This window comes from Plasmodium berghei (assembly GCF_900002375.2).
Source record: "Plasmodium berghei ANKA genome assembly, chromosome: 14".
In the NCBI taxonomy this organism is placed as follows: domain Eukaryota; phylum Apicomplexa; class Aconoidasida; order Haemosporida; family Plasmodiidae; genus Plasmodium; species Plasmodium berghei.
This window is the reverse complement of record NC_036172.2, coordinates 1,192,606-1,207,852: the sequence shown is the minus strand read 5'-3', so window position 1 is coordinate 1,207,852 and position 15,247 is coordinate 1,192,606. Positions and strand designations below refer to the sequence as shown.

General features: G+C 22.6%; 6 protein-coding genes across 6 annotated transcripts; 1 reads left to right on the top strand and 5 right to left on the bottom strand.

Moving 5' to 3' along the window:
* Positions 1 to 1,650: 1,650 nt before the first annotated feature.
* On the top strand, positions 1,651 to 2,073 carry PBANKA_1432000 (signal recognition particle subunit SRP19, putative; the record flags this gene model as incomplete). The annotated part of the gene is made up of 1 exon (XM_034567671.1): positions 1,651 to 2,073. The coding sequence occupies one exon, from the start codon at positions 1,651 to 1,653 to the stop codon at positions 2,071 to 2,073; it is 423 nt and encodes a 140-aa protein (XP_034424145.1).
* A 715-nt stretch (positions 2,074 to 2,788) lies between these two features.
* PBANKA_1431900 (glycerol-3-phosphate dehydrogenase [NAD(+)], putative) lies at positions 2,789 to 4,686 on the bottom strand (the record flags this gene model as incomplete). Its single annotated transcript, XM_034567670.1, has 5 exons — positions 2,789 to 2,953; positions 3,132 to 3,434; positions 3,574 to 3,705; positions 3,892 to 4,350; positions 4,639 to 4,686. The coding sequence occupies 5 exons, from the start codon at positions 4,684 to 4,686 to the stop codon at positions 2,789 to 2,791; spliced, it is 1,107 nt and encodes a 368-aa protein (XP_034424144.1).
* Positions 4,687 to 5,248: 562 nt separating this feature from the next.
* On the bottom strand, positions 5,249 to 6,112 carry PBANKA_1431800 (conserved protein, unknown function; the record flags this gene model as incomplete). The annotated part of the gene is made up of 1 exon (XM_034567669.1): positions 5,249 to 6,112. One exon carries the CDS (start codon positions 6,110 to 6,112, stop codon positions 5,249 to 5,251), a length of 864 nt encoding a protein of 287 aa, XP_034424143.1.
* An 848-nt stretch (positions 6,113 to 6,960) lies between these two features.
* On the bottom strand, positions 6,961 to 8,667 carry PBANKA_1431700 (serine--tRNA ligase, putative; the record flags this gene model as incomplete). The annotated part of the gene is made up of 1 exon (XM_034567668.1): positions 6,961 to 8,667. One exon carries the CDS (start codon positions 8,665 to 8,667, stop codon positions 6,961 to 6,963), a length of 1,707 nt encoding a protein of 568 aa, XP_034424142.1.
* A 1,607-nt stretch (positions 8,668 to 10,274) lies between these two features.
* Positions 10,275 to 12,053, bottom strand: PBANKA_1431600 (serpentine receptor, putative; the record flags this gene model as incomplete). The annotated part of the gene is made up of 1 exon (XM_034567667.1): positions 10,275 to 12,053. One exon carries the CDS (start codon positions 12,051 to 12,053, stop codon positions 10,275 to 10,277), a length of 1,779 nt encoding a protein of 592 aa, XP_034424141.1.
* A 1,468-nt stretch (positions 12,054 to 13,521) lies between these two features.
* Positions 13,522 to 14,601, bottom strand: PBANKA_1431500 (radial spoke head protein 9, putative; the record flags this gene model as incomplete). Its single annotated transcript, XM_034567666.1, has 1 exon — positions 13,522 to 14,601. One exon carries the CDS (start codon positions 14,599 to 14,601, stop codon positions 13,522 to 13,524), a length of 1,080 nt encoding a protein of 359 aa, XP_034424140.1.
* Positions 14,602 to 15,247: the final 646 nt, after the last annotated feature.

The window sequence follows — 15,247 nt, the reverse complement described above, 5'->3', positions numbered from 1 at the left end:
AATGATTATAGTATGAACCATATTCATTATAGGGATTTTATGAGAAAATAATATATTATTATACATATTTTTTTTTACTTTAATATGTGCTTTTACTTTCATGTCTTGTTAACTTGATATTCAATAACATTTTCCTCCATATGCTTTATAATTGAAATTTGATTTTCTATATTTTGTATACAAATTTGCTGAACAAAAATGTTTTAATTTTATTTAAATTTCCAAATCTTCAAAATAGTATTAATTTATTTAAACAAGTTCAAATATAAAAGTAATAATTTTAATCACTATATAGTTATTTAAATCATGTTAATATAAATTTTTGATAAAGTAGCAGCACTCAAAAAATAAATATATATATTACACATATATGATGTATTTAAAATTTTTCTCAAATAGGCACATTATATATAAGTAAATAGATTTTATATGTTTGAGTGATGGCGTTAGTCGTATTTGAATTTAATGATTAAAGCATTGACTAAAAAAAAATAAATAATGAATAATTAATTAAAAAAAATTTTAATATCAAAATATTTATCACTTTTCAATGATGATACTTTAATTTATATAATAGTATATATTATATATACATATTTTTAGATTTTCTAGTTATATATTTTGTTTCTATATTATTATTATTGCTATAATTTTTAAAGATGTGTAAAATGGCTTTCAAATTTACAATAGTGCAAGCAAACCTCTAAGTTATTTAAGAAAAGTTGTATTCATAATTTAGAAAACTAAACTTCCACATATTTTGAAACATATCTTTATATTTTAATTAGTTCTCAATGCTTTACTCTTTAATACTATTAGCGCTTAAAAAAAATATTTTTTTTCTCTGTATTTTATTATCACTAGCAGTTTTTTATTTTTTTTTATATAACTTTAAAGTTTAGTTATTAAAATATTTTTGAAGCGTATGTAAGTATATATTTTGTGCATATGTAGTAAAAAAAATATATACATACATAAACACGCACAATAGAAACGTTTTAAGTTAAAAAAATAAAGTTTTTCATTTTTTTTGTTTTTATATATAAAAAATAATATAATATATTTTTTTACAAAATTAAGGGAAATTATAAAGCCCACGAAAATTTAACTACTTAACATGCATATGAGGATATGTATATATAACAACTAGAAACTATTTATGGAATTATGAAAAGAAAAAATCGCATAAATTGTATTGTCTGTGAAGTTTCTTTATTGTTCCAATGAATCAATTATAAAAAAATAAATATAAATATTATAATTGCACGAAGTGTACATTTTTTGCTATACTTCTTTAATCCTAAGCATAATTTATATTTAAGGGTAAGCAATTTTATTTTTGCTATAATTTTTTTTATATGTCATGTTTTTGAATTTGAAGAGAATATCACGTTATATTAAAAAAAAAATTCTTGAAATTTCTTATTTCATATTCATAATGTTATATGCCGGAGTTCATAGCAGTAAAATGTGTTACTCTCGCGATGTATGAATTATATAAGTTTAAAATAATATATATATGAATTATCAGAAAATATATTTAGGCATTTTATGCAGAATTAAAAGAGGCCATTTTTTATATGCATAGAAAACTATATGCATGCATATTAGTTACATATACAAAGCACATTCAAGTTGTAAAAAAAAAAAATGAACAGAATAGAGTCTGTATATATAAATGATGATAGTAATGATATATCAAGATGGAATGTAATATATCCTAATTATTTAAATAAAAAAAAAAAAATAAAAGAAGGCAGAAAAATAAATATAAATTTTTGTGTGCCAGATCCATCTGTTCATGAAATATCATTAGCATGCAAAGAATTAAATATTCCATGTGTTATAGAACAAAATAAATGTTACCCTAGAGATTGGCTAGTAGAAGGAAGAGTACGAATTAAAATACCTATTATAGAAAATGGAAAGACAAATAAATTTGCTGTGATGAGACAAATTGGTTCTAAATTACAAACAATAAAAACAAATGTAGATTATAATACTTCTATTAATCAAAATAACTTAACAAAAAAGAAAAAAGAAAAAGACAAAAAAAAAAAAAAAAAAACATAAGAGAAGCATAATAAAATTTAATAACGCCATCCCAAATTATAATAAGGGTTCAAAGCATTATTATTATATATTTTAAAGGAAGATAAATATTTGGATCTATACATATCAAGCCCTATATGCATACACATGCGCGTATAATAATTACGCAACAATTTTCCGAAGATATATAGGTCAATATAAGATAATGATTAAATTAGAATGCTGCATAAATAAATTTGTTATTTTGCTTATTTCATAATAGTGCCTTCATTTGTGTCTGTAAACATTTAATTTATTTTTGTATATGTTGCTTTTCATTTATTAAAAAAAATATTATAACTTTATACTTTCTAAAAAATATATCACTATTTTTTACTTACATGATTTCCTTATTTTCTTATTACAATAAAAATATATATACAAAAAAAATATATTTATATTTTTTTTGGAATTAAGACATTTTTTATTTGAATAATATATTAGTTGTTATATTCGCCAAAATAGACAAAAAAAAATAATAAAAATATATAAAATAAAACCCAGGAAAAAGAAATAAAATAAAAATTGTGAATAATTATTTATTATAAAGAATATATTATATATCATATGCTTAACAAAATGATGTGTTTATAATTGAGAAAAGTTATAGATATAATTATGTGTAATAAAAGTATTTATATTCGGTGATATATGAACATTGATCTATTATATATGCATGTAGTATATACATGTATTTTTAATAGTTTATTGGCGAAATTGTACTCGTCATAAATGCTTTTATTAATTCTGATGGCTCTTTATTTTCAAAAGAAATTTGATAAAGAATAGTAATGAGTGGGAATTTCTCGGTTAATTCTTTCTTCTTAATCATAGCATAAGCATATTTTAAGGTGATAATTCCCTGTACGATAAAGCAATGAGAAAAATAAATAAATTGATACACATATATTTGTAGTTTCACATTTCTTAGAATGAACTACATGCATACAATTTTAAATTACTTATCAATTCCTTTTATTTAAAAAGGATGTATTATAATCACATATATTAACATTTTTTATGCAAAAAATAATAATAACCTGTAACTTTTGGCCATTCAATAGTTCAACTTCCAATTGTTCCCATGATTTTTTGGGATTACTTTTTACAAATTCGGCAGCGCATCTGGCATTTCTTCCTGCTAAGAAGGATGTTATAATATCTGCAAATCCACAACTTTCAAAAATTATATTTTCGTTAAATTTTTCAAAAAATGTTTTTCCAAATAAAATAGTTTCATTAATTCCAATTCTGATAATTGCAGATTTAGAATTTGTACAAATTTCTAATCCGTCACAAAAACCTACAGCCATTACTATGACATTTTTTATGGCTCCAAATAACTGTACGTTCACAAGAGAAGGGAAAGGAAGCATGTATATACATGTATTTACATAGACATATACATTTTATTGTGTTTAACCCATGGATGTATTGGAATGAATATATTACATTTTATTATTATAATATTTTTCTTCTTACTTCAACTTCGACACTTTCGTTAACACAGTTAATTTTGAAATAAGGAATATCAAATACTCTTTGCCAAATTAATAATCCTTCTTTATCTTTCCCTCCTATTGTAGCTTCAGAAAAACGCTCCAAAGCAATATCCTATCAAAAGACAAGATATGCATAATGAAATATCAATTTTCTTAGTGTATATATTAAAAGCTAACAATTCCCCAAGCGTATGTATTGGTTAAATTTATTCATCATTTTTTTTTACAAAAAATATACATGCGTATAAGTATATAAATAAAAGTTTATTTTTCCCATTACTATAATATTTATACTAACCATAGCTATATTTGCACCTGATAAGGCACAACATGGAATATCTAAGGCATTAGAAATTAAATTTGAACAAAGAATTATTTTATCATTTTTGAATATAAACCCTTTAGTGAGTGATATTGCTTTTACATGTTTTGCTATTTTAATTGATTTGTTTTCTTTTATTAAACTTAATAGGCCTTCTAAATATTGTGATGGAGTAGTAAATATTAACAAATCAGAATTATTTATAACATAAGATAAATCTGAATTTGCAACAACATTATGTGGTAATGATATACCTTTTAAATATTTTATATTTTCATGTGTTTTATTCATAATATTTACTATGCTTTCATTATTTATTTTTTCATCTCTACACCACATTTTTACTTCATTATCAAGTATATAATTATTTTTTGCATTAGTCCCAACAATTTTGCATATAGCGCTAGCCCAGTTTCCGCATCCAATTATTGATACCTACTTGTATAAATGATGAAAAAGTGTAGAGATATGAATATGCTGGAATATTCACAAGTGTGGTTTCAGGCATATATAACATTATTTTCTCCTCAGTTTAATGGGTCATAGTATATGTATCTATTTATATATTATTTATGATACATTCTAGGTGGGATGTAGCAACAAGCCCATTGTAACTGATATATATTATCCAAGAAAAAGAATAACATCACAAAACTCTAGTTTTATTATATCATTATGTAACTTTATGAATATACATATTAGTACTATTTTTTATAATTTTACCTTGAGAGGGCCTTCTTTTAGTTTATCAAAAATGCTTCGATGCATCATTTTGTTTGCAAGCACAATATATTTTTATATAAAATTTTTATATATTTTTTTATTATAAATATTTTTCCAAACAAATAGATAATGCTTATGCATTTTCTATGGTATTGTATTATATATAATTATGCATGTTTATTATATATTTGTGATTTTTTATTTTTTTTATTTATTTATTTATTTAAGTAGTTTTTTCAAAGTTATTTTATTTAAAATTAAAAAAAAAATATTTTATGTGAAGTAAAAGAATGTGGCATTAAAAAATCTTTCGAAATATATCTGATATTACTATTTAAAAGAATGGAAGTATAAATAACATTTTTTCCTTTAATTTTTTAATGCTATTTTATATATAATTTTTGTATTGGGATTTTAGTAATAGTTTGCTCATTTTAACCATATTGTAAAAAAACATACACATTACATGCATATTTGCGTTTATTTACACTTTCTTTTTCTTTTAAATATTTAATAGAATTTTTTTGGGGGTCCATCCTTATAATACTTTTTATTTTTTAAATATAAGCAATTTTTTCCTGTTTACTACATTTGTGTTATTTTAGGAATGTTATGAAAATGGAAGTTTATCTTCAGATTTATCGACGTTTATTGAAATTCCTCTCCCTCTATATAATTGTGCTTCACTTATTAACATTAAAAACAAGTTAAGCATTACTACTGATATAATAATTTTATATTGTTTATATAACCATACAGGTACCAAACATTTTATATGTAAGAAATAATAATTTAATAATAAAGTAGAATAAGATAAAATTAACAAAAATACACTATCTTTTGGAAAATTCTCACACAAAGAAACTGATAATAGCCCAAAAAATAATGGAATTAAGGACGATATAAAACGTAAACTATTATATAAACCTTTATGCTTTCTATTAGGAGGTATTGCATATTGAATTAATTGTAATAATGAATTAAACCCTCCATTTAATACTAAAAAACATGAACAATTATAAACTTCAAATGTAAATATATCTCTTATATAATTTTCTACCCCAAATTCGGGCAATATATGAATTAATAATACTCCACTTGATAAAGTAAATAAAAAAAATGAATGAATTATTTTAAAATTTATTGGCACTTTATTTGTCCTTCCTTCAATTGGTAAATATTCGAATAATATTTTGTTATGACTATCTTTTATTTTTATATCGGCATATTTTTTTTCAATTATTTTATTATTAAAATATATATCTCGAATGTCTTCTTCTTTTGGATTTAATGAAAATTTTATATTTGTATTTTTATTATTTCCCTTTTTCTGTTTATAATTCTGGAGTTGTTTATTTGAAAACACTCTTTTCGCATTATAAAAGTGCTTGTAATTTACATCATATTTTTTATACCCTTTATTATATTGTGCTACCCCTAGTTGTAGGAATTTGTTTCTTGCTAACTTAATCATCTTATCATAATGTTACATCATTTGCAAAACAAAGAAGCCAGAATGTTAATATATTCAATCCCACACAAAGGTGCATATATAAATCAATTTATGTATTACATGTTTAGCTATAAAAATCTCCCGTTGTGTTTTTTGAAACCCCTAAAAAATACTGAACTATTTTGAATTAATTAAAATTTCATTATTTATAATTCTATGAAAATTAATATGTGTGTATATTTTATAAGAAATAAGAAGGAAAAATAATAAAGTAAAAAAATTAAGTAAAATACCTTGATATATACATACAAATATATAGCTTGTGTAGCACAGGGAAATACATATATAAAATTAATCTCATTCATAAAACATTAAACAAATAACTTAATATACTAATTTGGAATGTAAAAAGAGAATATGTAAAATTATATATTTTAGAAAAATAAGTAATATTTATGAATGTATACTATAATACTATCAATATGTATTATACCGTAATAATACTGCATATGCTAATTTAAAAAATATTGCATTGAAACGCTCTTAAAAAAATGATTAATGTTATGCTAAAAAAAATTGTGTAAATAATATTTATTTATTTTTTTTTAGTTTATGTGTTAAAAAATTATTAACAAAATGCTATTGAAAAAAACAAATTAGTAAATCAAAAAAAAGAAAGAAAAAAAACGATAGTATAAAGGATATAAAATTAAATATTTTCATCCTGGAAAAAAATATATATATATTCACAACACCTGTGTGTTTAATGCACATTTTATTATTGTCATTTATATCATTATTTTTTAAATATGTACGAATTCGATATTTTAATTGTAGTTATTATTTATTATTTAATTTTCACTCCTATTCTATAAATCAATTATGGATTCCTTCATATATCTTCGTAATACTTTAGGTACAGTTAAACGGATTTTATCATTTTTTGAACTTCTCTTTATTTGATATTGTTCTAATATTATGGCTAAGACTCTTCCTACTGCCAACCCTGAACCATTAATAGTATGGCAAAATAGACTTTTGTCATTTTTTTTAAACTTTAAATTTAATTTTCTTGCCTGAAAATCTAAACAATTAGAGCATGATGATACTTCAAGAAACCTTTTTTGACTCGGTAACCAAGCTTCTATATCATAGCATATTGAAGCTGAAAATGGGGTTTCAATAGAATTTAATAAAACAAGTCTATATGGTATTTTTAATTTTTTTAATATATATTCACAATGTTTAATTAAATTTTTATAGTGTAAAAAGGATGTTATTTTATCAGTTATAGATATTAATTCTACTTTTTCAAAAATATGCTCACGTAATAAACCTTTCGAAGTTTTACCATAAGTATAATTTTTTTCTATTCTAAAGCAAGGCGAATGGCTAACTAATTTAATAGGTAAATGTTCATGTTCTATTAGTGAATTTTTAAATAAATTTAATAAAGATACTTCACTTGTTGGAATTAGAAAAGCTTCTTCATTTAAAATTTTATAATCTTGATTAATTTTAAATAAATCGTTTTCAAATTTTGGTAATTGGCCAGTATTTGTTAAAGCCGATCTACTTATAATTGTAGGTGCCTTTACATATGTGTAATTAAATTTATTAGTATGCACATTTATCATAAAATTTATTAATGCTCTTTCTAAGTTGGCTATATTATTTACAAGTATATTATAACCAAAACCTATTTTATTAGATATATTTTTAAATATATTATCATTATTATTATCATACCTTTTTATGATATTTTCATGAGGGTCTAAAAAATTACCATCATTATCATCCCATATATTGATATTTTTTGTTTTATATGTTTTAACAATTTTATTACTTTTTGAATTAATTCCTTCTGGAACTTTATTTAATAGAATGTTTGGTAGCCTATTAAAGTGTTCTTCAATTTTATTTTTAAGTTCAAACATTTTTGCTTCGTTTAAATTTATGTTTTCATTAATATTGCTAATTTCATTTTTTATTATGTTGATATTTTTTTCATTTACGCATCCATCTTTGTTAGCATTATAAAATTCGTTGTCATTATTATTAGTCGAATTGTTTCTTCTATTTTCATCCATCAATATATTTTTGTTTTTTAGCATTAAATCTTTAACTTTATCTGATAATATTTTTCGTTTATTTCTCAGATTATTTCTTACTATTTCAAGTTGGTTTTTTTCATGAATTAAATTTTTCATCACATTTATATCTTCTAGTTTTTTTTCTATCCCTCTTTTTTTTAAATTTTCTATAACCTTCTGTTCGTTTTCTTTCAGAAATTTTAAACTCAATCCAACTTTATCTTGATCCTCACATTCACCTTTATTTGGTGTGTTTAACTTTCCATCTTCACCCTTTTTATTGTAAGAGTTCAAATTGCTGCTAATAAGATTACTCCATTTTGTGTTCTCTCTTTTTTTCTTTTTTATTAAATTAAAATCATTTGATTTGCAACTATAGGTTGTTGTATTAATAAATAGCTTTATACTGGGATGTTTGATACATTTCCCTAATACAAAATAAATGCATAATACTAACAATATTGATAATATTATTTTATGCATAATACATTATTAGTTCGATTTTATGTTTTTATTCGGTGAAAATACTTTCCTTTATAAAATTTATGTATGATTCCCCCTTAATATATATTCATTTATATTTATGTATAGACAATTACAAAATGTTATTTACAGAATTTTTTTTATCGAGATTTACATCGTAGTAGTATGGATGTTAATAGGATATATAATCAAATAGTTTTTTTTTTTTTTTTAAGATTAAAATTACATATTTAAGGTATATATAATACTACAAGCTTGAGTTAATTATTATTATGTATTATTTAGCATATTTTTTTAAGTTATCAAAAGAATATCTATTTCATTTTCATTTGTTCATCATATATATCGCGCAATGTCAAACATAAATACATGAAGAAAATATATACATGCAAAAATAGGTGAAGTTTCTACGATATTATGCGCATTGGGCGGAATAGTTAAAACATATGCTGTTAAAATTGAAAGAAAATAAAAATTAATTTAATAGGCTATATATATATCATATGTACAAATATTTATATAATAATAAAAGGGAAAAAAATAAATAAAGAGAAACAATAATAGTTTATACTTAATAAGGGTAAAATTAACAAATGATAATATACAACATATTCCCAAAAAAAATATTCTTATACTGGATTAAGTAATTTATTTTGGAGAGTAAAAAAAAATATTAAAATGTACACACTTAAAAATTATTTAATTTATATGCTTATGTATAACAACACAATAATTTACATTTTATTATTGAAAATTTTTAAACTCTCCATTGCAAACTCATTAGTTAATGACGATACAATTACAAAGAAGATATATCGCTTTTGCCATGCTAATTTTATGTAATATATAGTGGGGAAATTCCCATTTTATATTATGGAAATATATTTGTTTGTATTTATTAAAACAGTTAATGCTCATATTACGAGTGTTTCACCACCTGGTCATTAATTTGATGTAAGTACAAATTGAAAACATATATGTGATATTTCTCTTAATAGATTCTGTACATATATTTGGTTAGGTATGAGATAACTAGTTACGAATGAGCTTAAAATAAATATATAACAAATTAAATACATGTATATAGATTATATAAAAAATTTTCATTTATTTTACTATCCAAACAAATTAATAATTATACATAAAAAAGGAAAAGAAAACAAAAAAAGAAAACGATGAAATATGCTGAAATTATAAAATTATATATTAAAAATATCATAAAAATAATATAAATTGCAAAATAGGAAATATAGCATCCCCTTCTTACATGCCCTTTACTGCTTGCTCCTTCCCATATGAATGGCTATATAGATAAGGTTATATATAATTAATAGGTTTCTTTGAATAATTAAATTGTAACCAAGGCCAATGTTTTATTTCGTTATATGCTTGTCTATATATGCATTTTATTTAACAGAGCAATAAAAAAGATACTCCTATATATACAGATTTAAGGTTCCCAGAAAGTATATAATTTTTACCCATTTTTGTGGCTGAATATATCTACGGTATTGCGATAATAACAGCCTTCAGTTGTGTATATCCGCTTAGAAAGTATACACAAAAAATATATATGTATATATTGATTATGTAAGATTTGGTATTAGCTATGAAATATCTTCAATTGAATTTTTAAAATGAGAGAAATCATCCATTTCATCCATATCCCCAATTTCTGTGAAATGAGAAATTCTCTTAAGTCTCTCTGAGGGTTTAAATAGCATACACATAGCTGACAAGACAGTTAGAAATAAGAAGCTGTTAACTCCTTCACTTATGTAACATTTTAGGTTCCATAATTGATCGCTTGGAAACAACATTACAAATAAATCAATAATTAAAGAAATAATTGAGAATATAAGTGCAAGTATTAAAACATTAAAAAAGTTTTTGAACATGTTCAATTTTTCATATTGTTTATCTTCATTTAATTGTATAATAATTTTGCTTGATGATATAAATATCCATATATATATAATGGCGTATATTATAGACATAGGCAAAATACAACATAAGAAATATACAGCATTCACATGTTCTTCTGCTAAATGGGCATCTAAGAATTGTTTTATAAAATCAAATATTATAAAAAAAATAAATAACACTTTTATTTTAATAAATGTTTTTCTATCTAATGTTGGTATAACTAGTCCCCAACCTAATGACCCTAATAATATTAATAAATAAGAGCAAACATTTTTTAAAACACTGAAAAAAACTGCCATAAATAGGTAATTATTATTTATTTTAGCCTGAACATTATATGTCATAAAATATAAATATAAAAACATATTTTCTAATAAATATAAAAATATACACACTGATATCCATACTTGAATTTTTATAACATTTGTTTTATTTTTTATTAATGAATAGGACCATATCATTGAATATATAAAATATATAATCATAAGAGAAACATATAAATTTAGCTTTGGTATTTTATCTCCTGGTAAATATCCGTATTTGTTCAATATGTGTATATTCCCATGTAGGTCTAATTCATAAACTTTACTATCTCCACAATTTGATAAAAATACTGTATATATATCTGTTTTGTCTATATTATATATATGCTCATTTTTTATTAGTTCTAGAAATTTATTATAATTTACTTCATTTCCTGACGAAGTATTATCATCTTCTATTCTATCATTTATAAAATAAATTGGTACTTTTAATGAATGAAATTCGGATTCACCTAAATATCTCTTTAAATATCCTTTTCCTGGACATGTGTATTTGTCATTATTATCGATTCCAGTCATTTCAGTATAGCAGCACATATTACTATCTTTGGGTAAATATAATTTATTAAAATCGCTTTCTTTCATAATTATTATTTCTAAAAATAAATCAGATATATTATCATTTGAATCCCAATCCTCCAAATCTGAGTGTTCTGTTTTTCTTTGAACATATGGATTATCTTTGTATAAGTTTAGTTTAAATCCTTTTTTTTTTCTTTTTTCTTCACTTTCGTCATCTTCTTCTTCATAAGAAGTGGAATTATTATTGTTTGTCTTCTCCATTTCCCCATCCTCGTCATTTTTTTCGTTGGCATTATCATTATGATCAGAATTATTTTTTCTGCCAAATGTGAAATACTTAGTATTTTTTATTTCAGTTGTACTTATACCTACATTTTCAAATATAGCATGGGGTCCTGCACTGTTCATATCTTTTTTCTCTCCTAACAAAATATATGGTACGTCATTTTTTCCATATATGTATAAACCCTTCAAAACATAAAGTATATAATTTGTATTGATTTTTTGCCCATCGAGTTTTATTAATTGACAATTTGTAAAACTTATAAAAAATATATACAAGAAGAGAAGGTATAATAAGTTTTTATTTTTCGGATTGGCCTTCCATATCACCATTCTAATGATTATAATTTGGAAGAATAAGCAGGGAAGGAAAATAAAAAATAGTTATATTGCCTCAATTATATATATCACGTCTGTGTATATTTTTCATGCAGTGTTTGCTTTTTTATACACACCTATAATAATAAATTCGATTGTAACTATTATGAAACTATATGTTGAAACTGGTACATATATATAGTACAAATAAATTCTTAGTAATTAAAAAAAAATGTATCTTTTGTAATAAAGTGAATATTTAGCTAAAATGCTGTTAATATTTTATTTAAAATAATTGCATGCCTTTGATTAAATTTGTTTTTATATCTCTCTCAATATCATTAATTCAATCATTTGATTAATTTATTTGTTTTTTTATATCTTCTTTTTTTGAGGGTTTTCCGTTATTAAAAATGGCGAAAAAAATAGTTAAATTATAATTTAGTGAAGGAATAAAAATATAAAAATGTTTGGATAACAATATAAATTAATCTTATTTCATATTGGTATAAATGGATCAATTTGTGCTTAAATTTTTATTTCCAATAATGCGCGTGTATTTTTAACGGACAATATGTTATGATGGGTTTTCTTCATTTCGTTTTTAAACATTAAAAAAAATCCTATTTAATTTAAATTAGCTTTTCCATTGTTAATGCATGGAAAATACTTGTATGTATATTATTTTTTTTTCCTAACCATAATTATTTGTTTACTTTTTAATTATTAAAACTCTGTGGAATGATTATAATGATATATATATATATATATTTACAATATTTTTGTTTTCCATAAAATAGAGTTTATCTTAAGTCGTAAAATGTATAATTCTTATATATATATATATATATATACATATGCATACAGTTAAAATTGCAAATTTTTCGTCTTAAAACCATAACAACATAATTAACTTAAAACGCGAAAATATGCGTGTTATATATTAAACTCTGCATACGATAAAAAATATATACTATTTGGTTTTATTTAAATAATACGAAAATATTTGTACAATTTTCCGACAATTCACTTTTGTATGAAGAAGTTACAATAGCTAAAAATAGAAATGAAATAGTAGCAAACAACACATAGAAATTTGAAAGACAAGTTTAATAATAAAACTGTCATTTCTTTGGTTACCATCAAAAAAGGTTGCTCTTATTTTTTTATGGTGATCTTAAATTTGGTAATGTATTATGCAGTATACGTAATTTTTTATTAAATATATATACATAATCGGAGATGGTAAATGGGAAAAACAATTATCCCAATTGAAATAAATTTCTTTCATATTATATGGATGTGTACCATTTTTTTTTGAAAAAACAAATTTCATTATTTTTTGGCATATCCTATTTTTTCTCATAATTGTCTGGTGATTAGTAAAGTAGTAATAAAAAAGAGGATAACCTATTTATATTTTATTTTTTTTGAACGGTGATTGTGAAAATGGTATTAAAATTGTTTAAGATGTATGCTTTAGTTATGGTAATAAAAAAGGTAGGTCATGGTTAGGCAAGCCATTTCCTATGTAAATTGAAGCATAAAAAGGTGTATTGAGAGTATGATAAAATGTGTAGCCAGGATACAAAAAATTTATTATGGATATTTTATTTAATTCTTTATTAATTTTAATATTCCACGCATTTGATGGGATATCTGATTTAATAGTATCTAAAAAGTTATTTAAAAAAAAAGTATTGTAATTTTTTATTTTATCCGACGTTAGGTTTTTAGGATATCTAAAATGAACCCATGATGTTAATTTTAGTGCATCAATAATATTTAGCCCTGAAAAATTGGAAAATTTCATTTCCATGTTATTTGTTATTTTAATAGAGTCATGAGGAATGATAAAAGTTTCGTTGTCTATTTTTCTTATGACATAAGATAGTCTTTCAAGTTCTATTATATCATTTTTTCTTTCACTTTTGTTTTTATGGTTTCGATTATTATTGCTGTTATTTATATCATTATCATTTATGCCTTTATTTTTATATTCATGTTTATCATTTTCTGGGCTATCGCTAACTAAATTATTGTCATTCCAACTTTGCTCACTTCCTTCACCACTTTCTCCATTACTTTCGTCGTTATTTTCTTCGTCACTTTCGTTTTCGCTTTTCTTACTTTCGCTATTTTCATCGTCTGTTTCAGTCTCATCAGTATATTTATCATTATTATTATCATTTTCTTTCCTTTTACATATCGAACCCTTTGAATAAAAACTATTAGGTATACCATTGAATAAGGTAAATGGCATTTTTCTCTCAAGTTTTTCAATCAAATTATCATTACCTTTTATTAAATCATGAAATTTATAATCATCATTACAATAATAAAATACCTTTTTAGGAAAAAAATCATCATCCTTAAAATGGTATGCTATATAATAGTCATTTTCTATACCTTCAATTTTACCCCAAAAATATATTTCTTTCTTTACTTCTTCTTCTAAGTTCGTCATTCCAAATACCACGCCTAATTTCTCTTCATGATTTAAACATCTGTTGGACTCAGTTAAATTTCCTAAATGGAAATCTAAATTCTTTAAATTTATCATCTCTGTAATTAACCAAAAGGCTTATATCGATATATTTGTGCATGTCTTCACATTCGATTTTGTGAATATATATATTTCTTTTAAATTATAAAAATGAAAAATTTATACAAAAATAAGTTTGAAATACATAAATTTATTTGTATACATTAGTTTGTTTGTTCGGTGAAGAAAAACACCAAAAAGTTAAATACGTCTTACCTATATAGCATGCAATCAATAGATGAGAGAAAATTTTCAACACAATAATTCACGTTTTTTTTTTTTTCAAATTATTAGCTTTATTAAAAAATGCATCTTATTAATATTCCTTCATAATCATGTTTTGATCATGCATATATATGTAGAGATATTAAATTATATACATTTTATAAAAACGTATGTATTTATGATTATAGAGGGCGAGGATCGAAATTAAATAGTTTATTCCCGTGAGACAGAAAAGGGAGCAATATAGAAAAAAATTATAAATATAAGGACACTATGAAATATTAAAAATAATGGATGATTTTATATTATTAAATTTTTATTAATATAAACACAATTTTTTGAAAAAACTTTTTAATACAACATCGTAAAAAGCATATATAACCATGCGATTTATAAAATTACTTTATTGTGCATAATTTTTTATTATTTTTAAGGGTAT